The 18,011-nt window shown below is 37.9% G+C and overlaps 2 protein-coding genes across 3 annotated transcripts in view; one reads left to right on the top strand and one right to left on the bottom strand.

Moving 5' to 3' along the window:
- LOC147842743 (uncharacterized) overlaps positions 1 to 18,011 on the top strand; it is a 227,523-nt gene that overhangs the window by 10,780 nt on the left and 198,732 nt on the right. Inside the window, exons 8-9 of the mRNA XM_087265086.1 lie at positions 968 to 1,002; positions 1,098 to 1,209. The gene's annotated coding sequence lies outside the window, so the exon portion shown is untranslated. The remainder of the gene's footprint in view (positions 1 to 967; positions 1,003 to 1,097; positions 1,210 to 18,011) is intronic.
- LOC147842751 (E3 ubiquitin-protein ligase RBBP6-like) lies at positions 9,982 to 12,137 on the bottom strand. 2 transcript variants are annotated; one of them, XM_087265015.1, is made up of 7 exons: positions 11,804 to 12,137; positions 11,514 to 11,610; positions 11,335 to 11,410; positions 11,100 to 11,188; positions 10,963 to 11,023; positions 10,721 to 10,860; positions 9,982 to 10,625 (listed from the first exon to the last, which is right to left on the bottom strand). In XM_087265015.1, exons 1-7 carry the CDS (start codon positions 11,961 to 11,963, stop codon positions 10,451 to 10,453), a joined length of 798 nt encoding a protein of 265 aa, XP_087121141.1. In that variant the 5' UTR covers positions 11,964 to 12,137; the 3' UTR covers positions 9,982 to 10,450. The 2 variants fall into 2 exon arrangements, with proteins under 2 accessions (XP_087121141.1, XP_087121142.1); XM_087265016.1 differs by lacking the exon at positions 10,963 to 11,023.

Raw genomic sequence — 18,011 nt, 5'->3', positions numbered from 1 at the left:
TAACGGCTATACGCTGCCAATAGGCCACTAATAAATATTATTTTACTTTGTACTGGATTATAATGTATATTTTACTATAAAAACTAAATATAGCATGTCTTACTGTCATTTAAAACAAGTAATTCAAAATACACATCAGAACAGTAGACCTGCAGTGTGTAAACTGTATACAGGGGGTGTTGGTCAATCAATAGCCTACAGCACATAATTGAACTAATTATGATGCTAACTGTAATTTAGCTCTTAATATAGGCCTACGATATATTTTCTGGTGTTTAATTTTGCATGAGCAAATAGCAGTATAGCCTAAAGTAAATTTTTTAAAAAGATTTTACTAATATTAATAATAATGGATATAATAAATTTAAATAATAATTGCACTGTGCAGTGTACTAAATATTTGTATTAGGCTACATGACTGAAAAACTATTTCATAACAATTTTCATAATTTTTACTGCTATTTCATATTATACAACATCTAAATGTAGGGCCGGGCCTGAGCTCGATACCAAGGAGTGGGGCTGTGTGTAGAGTGAACCGATTGGATTTTCTTTTTTTTTTCTTTTTTTTTTAGCCCTGATTATATGCCTGAATAGTAAATGTATAAATGTTCATTTATATAGTTTTTTAATCATTTATTTACTCATTCTTAATGATCTTAAAAAACACCAATTATTCTTAGACAGTTTGTAAATAATGCAATACTTCATTTAGTTATGAAAAATGAATTATAAACAAAGTATGAAAACACAAAAATTGAGCACATTACACATGCTTATAAGTCAACAATAGAGCATCTAGCTGTGTTTATAAACTGCTTACTATTAATGTAGAGTTAATGCTTAACAAATGATGTCTATTTGGAGTTTTGGTGGCTTGGTTATATGATGAAGGTTTTGCATTTGTGGGGTTCAGTTCTTTATTAATATATTTTAAAATATTTTTAATGTTTTTTTTTTCAAATAGTTAAAATACGACAGAAACAGAAATAGAACATACTGGTGGGTTTTAAAAGTTTACCCAAAAATGTACATTATATTATTAATTACTTGCCCTCATCTCACTCTAATCCCCTGAGACCTTCATTCTTCTTCAGACTCAAAGGAAGATAACTTAGATGAAGTGCAAGAACTCCTCATCCTCCATAGACAGCAAGGGATTGAAACAATTTGAAGGAGAGGAATTAATAAAAGAATCTTCATTTTGAGGTGAACTAACCGGTTAATATTATTTGCTATTGCACTTAACTAAATGTGCACGCAGACATGGAAGAGTTATGTGGAAGCTTGTTATACCCAATGAGAACTGCTTTTAGACAAGCAAGAGAGTTTCATGGATTTTGTGTTTACTGTTTTTTTTTGTGTTTAAAGGTTTTGTGGAAATTATTTATAATAAATATAACATTTATTAAATCTATTCTGGACCATTTCCTGTTTGGATCTTGAGGTTCCTTCTGTATTCAAATTACATTTTTTATAAACTGACCTGCTCTTCAAATGAAAATTCTAAAGCAGTTTACTGTCAAATTACTTGATTGAGGTTTAAAATTTAATATTAGTAAGGGTGCTGATCTGATCCCCACGTTGCCTAAAAACCGGTAATGTGTGTGTAGAACTGGTCCTTACTTTGACTAAAAAACGGTAATGTGTGTGTAGAACTGGTCCTTACTTTGACTCAAAACCAGTGATGTGTGTGTAGATCTGGTCCCTACTTTGACTCAATACCGGTAATGTGTGTGTAGACCTGGTCCTTACTTTGACTCAATACCGGTAATGTGTGTGTAGATCTGGTCCTTACTTTGACTCAATACCGGTAATGTGTGTGTAGACCTGGTCCTTACTTTGACTCAATACCAGTAATGTGTGTGTAGATCTGGTCCCTACTTTGACTCAATACCAGTAATGTGTGTGTAGACCTGGTCCCTACTTTGACTCAATACCGGTAATGTGTATCTGGAACTGGTCCTTACTTTGTCTCAAAACCAGTAAAGTGTGTGTAGAATTGGTCCCCACTTTGTCTAAAAATCGGTTGTGTATGTGGCGGACCCCACTTCTACACAAAACCTGAAATGTCCCCACAAGTGACCACTGTGTCAGGTCTAAAAATAAAATTGCAGAATATCCAAAATCTGAAGTGATTTTATGAAATAGTTTGTGTTTTTGTGTGGCAAACTATTTTTTTATGTCTCTAACATCATCAGAAAGGGCGGTCCCCATTACGTAACCACCGTGACAGGTGACCCCCACAATGCACAAAAACAAGTATGTGTGTGTTGCTTGTTTCTTATTTACCCATGCAGTGACTTATAGGCATAAATACTATGTAGGCTTGCTAAAGGGTTGCATGAGAAATGTCATCATCGTGAGAGCTTGACTTTTTTTTTGTCGCTGCCTTTAGTTGTGGTGAAATGAGATGCATCATGTCGTTTATCTGTTTGTGCAGTCTGTACCTTCATTTCTGAATCGTGTGGCATCGTACTTGAAGCCAAGTCATTTAGCCCAAGGCATAGTTGTCTTAGAATGAGTAGTTTGCTGATCAAATTCCACATTTTGATGAGGCAAAACACATCTTGGATGTTTTAATTACTATTTTAGGTGAAAAACAAAACAATGAGATTTGTGTAAAATCTAAAGTTAACCAAGTCCAGCCCGCCATCTTGTCCTGCCTCTCAGTTCTCTTAAGCCTTGGGCCGGCTCTGTGAAGTGGCCTCTTTTGGGCTCATCATTGAAGACCGGACGAGCTGCAACATTTCGTTCTGCCAGGTTCTGGGAGTAGATGAGCATGTCATCGGTCTAGACTATGGTCAACTTGTGAAGTTACTCATACACCTCCGCTCATGGCATATTACCATTAAAATGAAACTTTTCCAGCAGAATATGACGCTCTAAAAAAAAAAACTCCATCGGCACTGGTAACTATGAAAAACACGACTGAGCACTAATGGTACACTCAACAATTTACACTGACATTTGAAGGATCACCTGACATTAAAGACTGACGTAAGAACGCTGGAGGAACATCAAATTTTAACACGGAAGAGTTTTTTTTGTCTCTCTCAAATTAAAGCAATATTTCTTAATCTTGTTGTTTTTTTTTACTGTACAGTTGCCCCAGGTGTTTATCAGGTGTGATGCCTGCTCATCTGACCTTTGACCTCGGCACTCAACTGTTGCCAGTTTTCTTTCAATGCCATGAGATTTCTGAATTCTACATGCAGGAACCGATGCATTCCTTTTTTTTCCTTTTTTTTTTTTTAAACAAAACAGATATGGCAGACACGGCCAAACATTGAAACTTTGGAGGGCATTGAGGGGGAAAAAAAGCACAATATCATCAAGGGGAATAAAAGGTTTGATCAAAGCGTGCGTTTACACACGTTCATTTAAATATGGACAAAACCAACATTGGGTTATTTTTGTTATTAGATTTAAAATGCACGGACCCTATTTGACCCAGTGTTCATATATACATATGTTTTTATGAATGAATATTTTTGCATATAAAAGATAATAAAAGACTGACTAGACAGATTAGATAGTTTAATAGACAGATTGACACGTGTAGTCATTCGTTCCTGTGTATTTGATGACTAGCTTCCAGCAGTATCTGGCTGCAGACTTGCATGCAATCTGAGACACAAAGCACTCAGCGGAGCTAGTGAGGTCACTGTGAGAGGCGGGGTTAGGGGTGCACACTCACTGACAGCCTAGATTTAGCCTGGTTTTAACCAAGCCGTCTATTAGACTTTTAACCCTTATGTATTGTTCATATTGTTCAAGTGGCTGTTTTTGCCCCCAATGACCTCCATTATAACTAAACTTGTTTTAATTGCAAAGCCATGACACCAGATAGTAACTCATTCTTTATTGTTGGTGGTTTCCCTGTTGGGATGAGATAAAATGAGTCATTTTTACTTTTGATGGTCAGTTGGCACCTTTAAACACCCCAAAAAAATGCTTGCTGGGATGGTACCAAGAGGCTGTGCTCACTTCTGGACAGAGGGGGTGTAGACTTGCAGCTAGTGCCGATAAGAGGTGCAGACGCTGAGGCTGTTCTGTATGCGAGTGTTGAGGTTTTGAAACATCAGCTGACAACGTGTAGGTAGAGAGTAGCAGGTTCTGGGAGTAGATGAGCTTGTCACCGGTGTAGACTTTGACCGACTTGTGAAGTTACTCACAAGACCTCCGCTTATGGGACATTACCATTCACATGAAACGTTTCCAGCAGAATATGACGCTTTAAAAAACTCCATCGGCACTGGTAACTATGAAAAACACGACTGAGAGAGGACTTCCGGTTGCGCCACCGACAGGATGACTGCTTAATCTTTGAGCTCGCCGACGGTTAACAAAATAACCCCCTAAAACCTGATTTTGTGAAACTTTGGGAGTATTAAAGTAATGATGGAGAAAGGGGTCACCACAAGGAGCAAAATAATATCGAATGTATCAGAAAACAACCCTGAAACAAGTCAAGTAACGTTAAACAGAAGCCGTTCCCGGACACCATCACCTCATGGCGAAGAGGGCCCCGAGGTCAGTCTGCGGTGTATTCTCATCGAACTTCGAGAATTCAGAAAGGATAACATGGAGCAGTTTGACGAATTCAAACAGGAATTAAAAAGAACGAACGATAGACTGGAAGAGGCTGAGGAAAGAATTGAAGAGACCGAGACCACGCTACAATTAGCATCGACGCTAATCAAACGCCTCATACAGCGCCAAGCTAATCTGGAAGCCAGAGTTGCTCGATCAGGAAGGACGGGCACGCAGAGATAATCTAAGGATTTACGGTATACCTGAAGACAAGGAAGGCACAGACATGATCGAGTTTCTAAATAATTTGCTGAAAAACGCATTGGACTTACCCCGGGACCGTGAACTTGGAATTGAACGAGCACATCGAGCGTTACAACCGAAACCCAGTAACCCGGAGGCAAAGCCACGCTCAAAAGTAGTGAAATTTTCGGACGAAAGAAGAAGTGCTTCGAAAGGCCTGGCAGAGAAAAAAGGTGTATTTTAATGACACTCGTTTCTTCGTAGACCACGACTTCCCTTTAGAGGTGCTTAAAAAGCGAGGAGAGTATGTCGAAGTCAAGAAAGTATTGAAGGAGAAGCAAATAAAATTCCAGACCCCATACCCGGCAAGGATGCGTGTTTTCTATGAGGATGGCACCCAACTGTACCAGAGTGCGACGGAGGCAACGAAAGACTTGGTCAAGCGTGGATTTACGGTCGCGGTGGTGAAACCTTCCGTGGCAATAGAACAGGAGGAAATTACAGCTAAACAACTAACCACCTGGCAACCGGTACTGAAACGACAGGACCGGGGAGAAGATCAGAGATACGGAGAGGTGGCCGGTGACGCACAACCCAAAAAAGCTTCCCGCAGTCAGTATAAGGAGAAGCTTAAGCAATTTAGAAAATGAACAAAAACGGAATTCTATACATCTAATCCAGGAAAACAGCTAAGATCTCATATGTCTTTCACACCAATATTTTATCCTATCTGACTGTTTTTGAAACAATCATCTGAATGAATAACGTTATATTCCTAATTGCGTTCGAATAATGTTTGAAAATGTCAGTACTTGATTATTGACTGTCATCCGAGGATAATTTTCTTTTGGAGTTAGACTTTTTTTTTTGTGTTGTCTGGACTAATTTACGACCAATTAATAGGGCCCCACTTCTTGAATAAAGTGGACATTTCCCTTACGGAGGCTTAAAACGCAGTAAGCCCTATAAGGCTCTTTAGAATCGAGCCTCTACACCGGAAGCAACTGTTCTTGTTAGTTACGGTGGTGTAATGTTCTTTAAAATTGTTCTAATTTGGTATCAGTTTAGTATCTATAATTTAAGAGAGGCAATGTCAAAATATACACTACGGTCAATAAGAGAGACGCAGAGGGGAACTAAGTTGGTTAGTAAACTACAAAAATATGAATAAAGGTAATCTTAAAGTTATTACATTTAATGTAAATGGAGTGTTGAATCCAGCTAAGAGGAGTCAAATACTGTTAAAAATGAAAAAAGAAAATGCAGGGATAGTGTTGTTACAAGAGACACACCTTACACCAATAGAACATGAAAAATTAAAGAGAATGGGATTTTCCAAAGTGTATTATTCTTCTTACAAATCAGGACATAGAAGGGGAGTAGCAATATTAATTTCGCAAAAAATACCATTTGAACACCTCTCAGAAATTTCAGACAAGGAAGGGAGATATATTTCAGTAACAGGGAAAGTTGAAGATATTAATATAACTGTATGTAATGTATGTGCTCCCCCAGGAAGCAAGTTATCTTTCTATAGGAAAATAATTGACTTAATGATAGAAGGCAAAGGAATTGTTATATGTGGTGGAGATTGGAATATCCGTCTTAATCCAAATCTAGATTCATCAAAAAACTCTAAACTCACACCCCTACATAAAAAAATAAAAATTGTAATGAATGAGCTAGGTATAGTAGATCTCTGGAGAGATCTTTATCCAACAGGCCGTGACTACACTTTTTACTCAAACCCCCATGATGTATACTCACGAATAGATTATTTTTTTGTACTCAAGCGAGATCGACATAGAGTACAAACCTGTGATATTGGAACGATTGACCTATCTGATCACGCCCCTCTCTCTTGTACTATACATATTAGAGATAATCCAGGAAGAACATTGTGGAGATTAAATACAAATAATCAACAATTTCAAACTCAAATTAAGGAAGATATAAAGTTATTTTTTACAGAGAATGATAATGGAGAAGTTAACCCAGCCATATTATGGGATACATTAAAAGCAGTCATTAGAGGTAGAATCATATCACTATGTGCTCAAGAAAAGAAACAAAAACGATTAAAATTAACAAACCTTAATGAAGAACTAAAAGATCTGGAATTACAACATAAGAAGGAAAAAAAATCTGATTTAATGACTAAAATAAAGAAAATCAGAAACGAGATAAATTGAATATATGCACAAGAAATTGAAAGAAAGATTAATTTTACAAAACAAAAATACTATGAATCTGGTCCAAAGGGCACTAAATTGTTAGCAAGAAGGATGCAAAAACAACAAATTGAGAGATCAATATACAAAATAAGGGATTTGAATTCTAAAAATACACTACACAAACAACATGAAATACAAAAGACTTTTAAAAACTATTACGAGCTCTTGTATACTCAGCCACATTTAAAGAACGCCCAACAAATAGAACAATTTCTCGATTCTATCAACCTACCAGTTGTAACAGAAGAACAAAATAAAATATTAACTGCTGAAATAACTGAAACTGAATTAGTCAACGCTATTTCTAATCTTAAATCAAATAAGTCACCTGGCCCCGACGGGTTTTCATCAGAATGGTATAAAACTTTTCGATCAAACTTAACTCCAAGCCTACTCCAAGCGTGCAATATCACTATAAAAGAGGGTAAGATGCCCCCATCATGGAATGAAGCAGTAATCTCTGTTTTACCAAAGGAGGGGAAAGATAAATTAGAATGCGGTTCATATAGGCCAATCTCGATCTTAAATGTTGATTATAAATTATACACAGGCATTCTCGCCAAAAGACTGGAAAAGATTCTTCCGCAGCTAATACATAAAGATCAGACAGGTTTTATCTCGCAAAGACAAACTTATGATAATATTAGAAGATCCTTACATTTACTAAATCATATATATCAGAACAAAATGGAGGCTCTTTTAATCAGTCTTGACGCGGAGAAGGCTTTTGACTCTGTAAATTGGTCTTTTTTATATAAAGCTCTTGAAAGATTTGGCATACATGAAAACTTTATAAAAGGCATTCGTACAATTTACAATAAACCAGTAGCCCGGATAAAAATAAATGGATACCTCACAGACACCATAACATTACAACGGGGGACAAGACAAGGATGCCCAATCTCACCATTGTTATTTGCTCTATATATAGAACCTTTGGCACAATGGATAAGACAAACTAAAAATATTAAAGGTATAAACATAAATGGAGATATTCACAAGCTGGCATTGTATGCAGATGATATTTTGATTTATTTAAGCACACCCACAACCTCACTTCCTGAACTAATGACTTTACTGGAGAAATTTGGTTCCTATGCAGGTTATAAATTAAATATACAAAAAACACAGACCCTATCTTTTAAATATACACCCCCAGTAACTATAAAAGACAAATTGAATATGAAATGGGATCAGAAATCACTAAAATACTTAGGAATTCATTTAACAAAAGAGATTTCAACATTGGCAAAAGTAAATTATGATCCTCTACTAATAAATATTAAAAATGATATACACAGATGGAATGCCGTTTCTTTCTTGAGCTTTAGCCAGAGAATTGACGCAATAAGAGTGAATGTCCTTCCTGGATACCTCTATTTATTCCAAGCTCTCCCAACAGAAATACCCCAAACACATTGGTCAGAATTGAACAAGACCATTTCTAGATTCATTTGGCAGGGGAAAAAACCAAGGATTAAATTAAAAACAGTAGAACTTCCAAAGGAACAAGGAGGAATGGCTTTACCCTACTTTAAGGATTACTTTTATGCAGCCCAGACTAAATATCTGGTTAACCTATGTAACCCAACATATCAAGCAAAATGGAAAGACATTGAAATTACACTAATGAATGATCCTCCATTACAAGCGATATTGGCACATAAAAACCTGGGGGGATACATCGAAAAAACGCAAAATTTATGGATTAAAGCCCAATTAAAAATTTGGAACATTATAAAAGAAGAATACAAACTGAATGATAAACTACAAATAATTCAATGGTGTGCTTATGACACTGAATTCAAACCAAATCAAATGGACTATAGATTTAAATCCTGGATTTCTAAAGGAATATTAACATTCTACTCACTCACAGAGAAAGGCCTTTTGAAAGATTTTGAAAGTCTGAAGAAAGAATATAACCTGGATAAATAAAACCTGGATACCTTCAATTACGTAACCACTTTGAAAATAATATTAAAATTAAAACAGATCTGGATGACTCAATACTGAAAATTTTTATAGATGCCTACAAAGGCAGTGGGAGTAAAGGTATAATTTCAAAACTTTATAAAGGATTTAGATCGATTAAACCCCATTCAACAGAATATGTTAAAGAAAAATGGGAAAAGGAAAGTAATGCCATTATTACGGTGGAAGAATGGTTAGACATATGTAGATTTACATCAAAATGTACTAATTCACATATGTGGAGAGAATTTGGATGGAAATGTCTAATGAGATTTTTCATCACGCCAAAACAAAGAGCATACACCACAGGAAAGAACACTAAGTGCTGGAGACTATGCGGGTCTCAGGAACCTAATCACTGGCACATTTTTTGGGAATGTCCAGTAATAAAACAATTTTGGGTAGAAGTACATGGAGTAATAGAAAACATACTTAATATTACACTACCCTTTCAATTTATAGTTATTTATTTTGGAAGCTCTGATATCCAAATATGTAAATCTGATAAATACTTACTTGATATTTTAATACTCGCAGCCAAAAAAGCAATTACAAGACACTGGTTACTTCCTGAATCCCCAACAACCCAAGAATGGCTAGAGATAGTATATAATATCTATGTGATGGAAAAAATTACATTCTCCCTTCGACTCCAAATTAATACATTTAGAAACATCTGGTCCAAGTGGACTGATTACGTTAGATTGCTCCATCCAATCTTCATAGAAATATAAAACTATTACTATCTAATTCCCATCCACATAACAAACATTTTTTCAATTTACGACCCATTGCACTCCCCCTTTAATCATCTTTTTAAATTAGTAATTCACAGTTGATAATAACCTAAAGTTGAATGAATAAATAAAGATTTGACCCTCTCTGACCTATGGAAATTTAGTATTGATATTATTTATGTTACCATTTTACTGTTATTTTCATATATTGTATTTGATGAAACCTTTATTTATTTTTATATATTTTTTATTTTTTTGTGTTCTGTTACTTTAGAGTTTGTGAAAAAGAAAAATGTTAAGCAGTGGGAAATGTTTTCTCTTAAGTGGTATCATTGTACTGTGTTTATTGCTACTACAAATAAAAAGTTATAAAAAAGAAAAAAAAAGAAAAACACGACTGAGCACTAATAGTGTACTCAACACTTTACACTGACATTTGAAGGATCACCTGACATTAAAGACTGAAGTAAGAACGCTGAAAAAAACCCATCAGATTTTAGCCCAGAAGAGTTTCTCTTTTCCTAAATTAAAGCAAAACTTCATAATATTGTGTTTATGAATTCATTCGTGTGTGTGTGTGTGTGTGTGTGTGTGTGTGTGTTGCACTGCTGGAGTGAAGGTTAACCAGTCCACACAGTTCATGCGGCTATAATCTTTATTATCTTTTATTAATAAACTATGTACAATATTTACACGTCGGCTCCAGGTCTCTTGGATGAAGGTCTCTCAGCGACGTGGTCTCTTCTGGTCGCCGCGCGTCTCTGGTGAAGATGGGGAGCGGGACCGTTTCCCTCCGGCGTCCCGGACTGAAGATGCCGCACCTGCTGAGGACGAGGAGGGCAAAGGCTCGGTCTGGCAGGAGAAGGACGGCCTCTTTCTCTTCTCAGCAGCATAGGCCTCACTGAACAGATCGAGCGCAAACACACACAAGCAGACATCATGTGAGATTTGGACAAACACTAGAACATGCGGCTATGCCAAGTACAGTTTACTCACGCGTCTATGATGGGAATGACGTATCTGCCGCTGCCGTCTATCATGACTCCCTTTCGGTCTGGGTCATCCACCTCCAACAGGAAGCTGCGGGGAATCCCTGTGCTCTTCCGGATGCGCTTGTGCGGCGCGGAGCGGCTGCCCTGTGAATTGAGGAGTGACAGTCAAACTCTGAGCAAACAATCTGACTGATGAGGACAAGAGCTCAAGTTCACAGCAACCGTGAGCTTGGAAAACCCAGTTACCACATTAGTGGGGCAGTGCCAAATGTGGTGTCCCGGGATCCCAAGCAGCCTCATGGCCTCACTAGTGAACATCAGAACCATGAGAATCAGCTCAGACATCTCTCACAAAGCAAACCTGTCAGTGTCTGAACGCTCACCTGCTGGAGTAGTAGCACAGGCTGGACTGGTACATCACCGCTTTCAGCTTGTCCTCCTCTGACGCCTTTGCCTCAGCCAGATTCTCAGTCTGTTTCACAGGCATTTGCACATTTGAATCTTTTTCACCCTCAACCTTTCAAACAATCTCAAATCTCCCTAAGAAGCTGAGTGCGTGTGCGTATATTGTGTGCTTTACATTGCGTTTTGCTATTGTGCTATTCATTTGTTCAATACCTTCAACAACTGCTCCAGTGAGAGGAGTGAAGGATCAGCTCTAGGTGAAGGTTCACGCCAGCGTCCAGCTTGATGTCTGCAAAACAAAGGAGCTTGTGTGACTAAAACACCAGGGACAGACCAGGAGTCTTCATATAACATCTAACAGAGGACGCGTGTGCTCATTTCACAGCACTTACCCAACAAATCTTCTGTTTGAGGACTTCAGTCCCGCTGCAGGGATCCGTCTGATGATGACCGACGTGTTTTTAGGGATGAGAGCATCATCTGTGTATTCTGACAGCAAAATAAAATCAGAATCAGCACATAATTATGGAGCACGGTATACTTTGAGAGCCATTAGCCTTTTAAAACAGTCAAAACATCCCTACATGTCAGCATCAGCACCACCTTACAGCTTCCAGAAGTGTCTGATGTAACGCATCTAATGTTAGCGTAGAACAGTTGAAGTGTCTTTTCCTCAACTCACCTTCATCAGTCTGGGCGTTGCTGATCTTCAGCTGGCAGAACTTCAGCCTCTTGCTCCTCATGATCTGCCGCTTCAGCTCCCCCGCGCTGATGTTGAGGCCTTCAAACTGGAGCGAGTCGTAGGTGAGTCGACTCTGGAACCTGTAGTGAACACAAGACATACTGAACACAAACACAAAGCACAGCGTAATAAAAAGGGTCAAACCTGAGTGATGGGAACAGCAGGCGATCAATCGACGTATCCAACGATCAATAATATCGATAATCTGGAAAAATTGTCACGGAGGACGCAGAGATCAGATGCCAATCGACACAGCGAGATTCAAACAACACCCACAGGACGGTTGTCATGGATGCTGATGATGAACACGTGACGCATGCGCTGTACAACTTCCGGCAATATTATCATTATTAATATTAATTTTATTGATAGTAGTAGTAAAATCATTGCGATAAGTATAATAAAATAAACAGCAGAACAGTTGGCCATCTCTGAATAATACACAGCGACGTTTCCCTGCACGAACGATTCAGGCCTTCGCCAAGAAGACTCGGGTGAGTCGATGATTCAGGGATTGATTCATCTGTCCGTTCATCCTATTGGCTTCTTTGGCTGAATGAATCGTTCAATGCTTTACTCAAATAAAGCGGCCTCTTGCTGCCACCTATTGGGGGTTTGCTTTTTTGTTTTCAAAAGTACTTTGACACTTTTTTAAAGGCACCTTTAAGTTCATTTTTGCACAAAAGCTCGTCTCTGTGCGTTCCAAATGGTTTGAAATTTCCTTAGCACATGGTTTTCTTGATGCGTTTGAAATTTTCAATGTAAATCCACTCGTACTTGCATTTGATCTTTATTATGCCTTAAAATCAAAACTATACTAAAGGTGTCTTATCCAAATGCAGATTTTCATTCAAAACGTTATGACAGAACCATATTACTTTACAGTGGCCCATGGATATATATATATATATATATATATATATATATATATATATATATATATATATATATATATATATATATATATATATATATATATGTGTGTGTGTGTGTGTGCGTGTGTGTGTGTGTTGCTTGTTTCTTATTTACCCATGCAGTGACTTTTAGGCATAAATACTATGTAGGCTTGCTAAAGGGTTGCATGAGAAATGTCATCATCGTGAGAGCTTGACTTTTTTTTGTCGCTGCCTTTAGTTGTGGTGAAATGAGATGCATCATGTCGTTTATCTGTTTGTGCAGTCTGTACCTTCATTTCTGAATCGTGTGGCATCGTACTTGAAGCCAAGTCATTTAGCCCAAGGCATAGTTGTCTTAGAATGAGTAGTTTGCTGATCAAATTCCACATTTTGATGAGGCAAAACACATCTTGGATGTTTTAATTACTATTTTAGGTGAAAAACAAAACAATGAGATTTGTGTAAAATCTAAAGTTAACCAAGTCCAGCCCGCCATCTTGTCCTGCCTCTCAGTTCTCTTAAGCCTTGGGCCGGCTCTGTGAAGTGGCCTCTTTTGGGCTCATCATTGAAGACCGGACGAGCTGCAACATTTCGTTCTGCCAGGTTCTGGGAGTAGATGAGCATGTCATCGCTCTAGACTATGGTCAACTTGTGAAGTTACTCATACACCTCCGCTCATGGCATATTACCATTAAAATGAAACTTTTCCAGCAGAATATGACGCTCTAAAAAAAAAAACTCCATCGGCACTGGTAACTATGAAAAACACGACTGAGCACTAATGGTACACTCAACAATTTACACTGACATTTGAAGGATCACCTGACATTATTCAATTCAATTCAATTCAGCTTTATTTGTATAGCGCTTTTACAATGTAGATTGTGTCAAAGCAGCTTCACATAAATGGTCATAGTAACTGGAACAGTGTGGTTCAGTAACTGGAACAGTGTAGTTCAGTTTTTAGTGTTTAAGTTCAGTTCAGTTTAGCTCAGTTCAGTGTGATTTAATCATTACTGAGAGTTCAAACACTGAAGAGCCAATTCATCGATGCGTAGCTCTACCAATCCTGAATCATGCGAGGCAGTGGCCACAGCGGAGAGGGAAAAAAAACTTCACCTGATGGGAGTGAAGAAAAAAAACCTTGAGAGAACCAGACTCAGTTGGGCACGACCATTTTAATTTCTCCGCTGGCCAAAAGTCTAGTGCAGAACTTCATTCGTCGTGGTTTAGGCTGGAAGATGGCCTCAGCGAAGACTCGTCTGTCCCTGGAGCGTCGCTGGAATCAGACTCATGTTCTCCACTCCCCACGACCATCAGCGCAGCAGCAGCTCAGGATATGGCCTGGTCCCGGATATGGAATCCTTGGGATCATCACGTCGCTGGTCTTGGATCCAATCAGTGACTCCGCATAATCTGAGGACCTCGGGATGAGTATCCCCAGGTGAAAATAGAGAATAAAGAAAATAATTAGCGTAGCTGCTGTTCATAGTGTGTATAAGCAAGATGTAGAAGCCAGTGTGGAACCCGCTAGGTGATGCATTGAGTGTATGCTTTACTAAACAGATAGGTCTTTAATCTAGTTTTGAACTGGGAGAGTGTGTCTGAGCCTCGGACGTTATCAGGAAGGCTATTCCAGAGTGTAGGAGCCATGAAAGAGAAGGCTCGACCTCCTTTACTTGATTTTGCTATTCTAGGTACTACCAGAAGCCCTGAATTTTGAGATCTTAAAGAGCGAGTTGGTTTGTAGCGAGACAGAAGGTTGGTTAGATAAACAGGAGCTAGATTATTTAGAGCTTTATAGGTGAGAAGTAATATTTTAAATTCAATACGAAACTTAACAGGCAGCCAGTGTAAGGAGGATAAAATTGGGGTTATATGATCATATTTTCTAGACCTGGTCAGAACTCTGGCTGCTGCATTTTGTACTAATTGAAGTTTGTTAATAGAGGATGCTGGGCAGCCAGCAAATAGAGCATTACAGTAATCCAGTCTCGAAGTCATAAAAGCATGGACTAGCTTTTCTGCATCTGAGATGGATAGCATATTTCGTAATTTAGCGATATTTCTCAGATGAAAGAAGGCAGTTTTAGTGACATGGGATATATGGTTTTTAAAAGTTAGATTGCTGTCAAATATGACACCCAAATCTTTTATAGTAGAGCTAAAGCTAACTTTGTATCCTTTTAATTGTAAATTGAGTTGCGAGATCTGCTGTGTGCAAGATTTAGGCCCAATAAGTAACAATTCTGTTTTGTTGGAGTTTAAGAGAAGAAAATTGTTGGTCATCCAGTCTTTGATGTCTTTGATACACTCAGCACTCAGTTAGTTTAGAAAGTTCAGACGTCTCGTCAGGTTTAGTTGAAATATATAATTGAGTATCATCTGCATAGCAGTGAAAGCTGATCCCATGTCTTCTAATAATGTCTCCCAGAGGTAGCATATAAATTGTAAACAGTAAAGGGCCTAAAACTGATCCTTGAGGCACCCCATACTTTACTGGGCAGATTTGTGAAGGCTGTCCATTAAGATTCACAAACTGGTAGCGGTCAGTTAAGTATGACTTAAACCATTGTATAGCCTGTCCCTGGACACCTGTAGACTTTAAGCGATTTATGAGGATATTGTGGTCTATGGTATCAAATGCCGCACTAAGATCGAGTAAAACTAATAGCGAGACGCACCCTCGGTCAGCAGCTAAGAGTAAATCGTTGGTTATTTTCACTAAGGCGGTTTCTGTACTGTGGTGAGCCCTGAAACCTGACTGAAACACTTCAAAAATATTGTTCGTCTGCAGAAAAGAGCATAATTGAGTGGAAACAACTTTTTCTAGTATTTTAGACATAAATGGAAGATTTGAAATAGGCCTATAGTTAGCTAAGTTGTTGGTGTCTAGTTGCGGTTTCTTAATAATAGGCTTAATAACAGCTAGCTTGTAAGAGTTTGGAACATGGCCTATAGATAAAGAAGAGTTGATAATGTTAAGAAGAGGTTCTCCTATAGCAGGTAGCAGCTCTTTCAGTAATTTTGTTGGAATTGAGTCCAGCATACACGTAGCTGGTTTAGAGCTATTTATAATTTTTACTAACTCTTCATGTTCTATGATTTTGAAGCAGTGTAGGTTATTATTATGATTTAATGAAATATTTACAGGATTTGGAGTATAAGCCGGTGCAGAAAGTTTGGCATCTCCTATTTTTTGTCTAAAGCCTTCTATTTTATTACTGAAAAAATTCATGAAGTCATCACTACTAATTTACGGTGGAGTAGTTTGTTCCAAGGATGACCGATTATTAGCTAATTTAGAGATGGTGTTAAATAAAAATCTAGGATTGTTATGATTATTTTCTATCAGTTTGCGCAGGTGTTCGGTCCTGCCAGATTTTAGAGCCCTCCTATAGCTGGACATACTGTCTTTGTACGCAATTCTAAAGACCTCTAAATTAGTTTTTTTCCATTTACGTTCCAGGGCGCGGGTTGCTGTTTTGAGCACACGAGTATGACTATTATACCATGGTATAGTTTTAATCTCTCTAGCCTTTTTTAATTTGATGGGTGCCACAGTATTTAGTGTGCTAGTAAAGATGGCATCCATACTGCTGGTTACTACATCAAGATCATTTGAGTTTGCGGGTGCATTACGAAATAGAGAAAGATCAGGTAAGTTATTGATAAATTCATCTTTAGTTGACGGAACAATAGTTCTACCAGGGCGGAGTATTGGAGCGGGTTTGCTGATTTCAGGTAAACACAGCTTATATAGTAAGAGGTAGTGATCTGTAATATTATCACTTTGTGGTATAATGTCTACGTCAATAACCTCGATTCCATAAGACAGAATTAGATCTAATGTATGCTTTAAGCGATGGGTTGGGCCCACAACGTTTTGCTTTATCCCAAGTAAGTGTATTAAATCCATAAACGCGAGTCCTAATGTATCATTAGCGTCATCTATGTGGATGTTAAAGTCACCTACAATTAGCATTTTATCAGTTTTGACTAGTAAGTCAGAAATAAAATCAGAAAATTCTTTTAGAAATTTGACATAGGGTCCTGGGGGTCTATATATAGTGATTAAAGCGAGAGATAACATAGGTTTTTGTATAGTATCTGGAAGCTGAACATTAAGCGATAATACTTCAAAGGAGCTAAACATAAGTCCGTTTCTCTGTTTAATATTAAGGAAATCACTAAAGATTGATGCAACTCCACCACCACGACCAGTTTGACGAGCCTCATGTTTATATAAGAATCCTGGAGGAGTTGCTTCATTTAAGCTAATATAGTCATTTTGTTTCAGCCAGGTTTCAGTGAGACAGAGTGCATTAAGATTGTTTGACTGAAGTAAGAACGCTGGAGGAACATCAAATTTTAACACGGAAGAGTTTTTTTTGTCTCTCTCAAATTAAAGCAATATTTCTTAATCTTGTTTTTTTTTTTTTATTTTTTTTTTTTTACTGTACAGTTGCCCCAGGTGTTTATCAGGTGTGATGCCTGCTCATCTGACCTTTGACCTCGGCACTCAACTGCTGCCAGTTTTCTTTCAATGCCATGAGATTTCTGAATTCTACATGCAGGAACCGATGCATTCCTTTTTTTTCCTTTTTTTTTTTTAAACAAAACAGATATGGCAGACACGGCCAAACATTGAAACTTTGGATGGCATTGAGGGAAAAAAAAAGCACAATATCATCAAGGGGAATAAAAGGTTTGATCAAAGCGTGCGTTTACACACGTTCATTTAAATATGGACAAAACCAACATTGGGTTATTTTTGTTATTAGATTTAAAATGCACGGACCCTATTTGACCCAGTGTTCATATATACATATGTTTTTATGAATGAATATTTTTGCATATAAAAGATAATAAAAGACTGACTAGACAGATTAGATAGTTTAATAGACAGATTGACACGTGTAGTCATTCGTTCCTGTGTATTTGATGACTAGCTTCCAGCAGTATCTGGCTGCAGACTTGCATGCAATCTGAGACACAAAGCACTCAGCGGAGCTAGTGAGGTCACTGTGAGAGGCGGGGTTAGGGGTGCACACTCACTGACAGCCTAGATTTAGCCTGGTTTTAACCAAGCCGTCTATTAGACTTTTAACCCTTATGTATTGTTCATATTGTTCAAGTGGCTGTTTTTGCCCCCAATGACCTCCATTATAACTAAACTTGTTTTAATTGCAAAGCCATGACACCAGATAGTAACTCATTCTTTATTGTTGGTGGTTTCCCTGTTGGGATGA

The sequence above is a fragment of the Danio rerio genome, chromosome 8 (assembly GCF_052040795.2).
Source record: "Danio rerio strain M-AB ecotype USA chromosome 8, GRCz13ab, whole genome shotgun sequence".
Taxonomy (NCBI): Eukaryota; Metazoa; Chordata; class Actinopteri; order Cypriniformes; family Danionidae; genus Danio; species Danio rerio.
This window is presented reverse-complemented; position numbering and strand designations above follow the sequence as displayed.

Coding starts and splice junctions, on each gene's coding strand:
- LOC147842751 (XM_087265015.1), bottom strand. CDS start 11,963: ATGTCTTGTGTTCACTACAGGTTCCAGAGTCGACTCACCTACGACTCG. Junction 11,024..11,099: donor CTGTGCTACTACTCCAGCAG/GTGAGCGTTCAG, acceptor GATGTTCACTAG/TGAGGCCATGAGGCTGCTTG. Junction 10,861..10,962: donor GGCACTGCCCCACTAATGTG/GTAACTGGGTTT, acceptor CTCAATTCACAG/GGCAGCCGCTCCGCGCCGCA.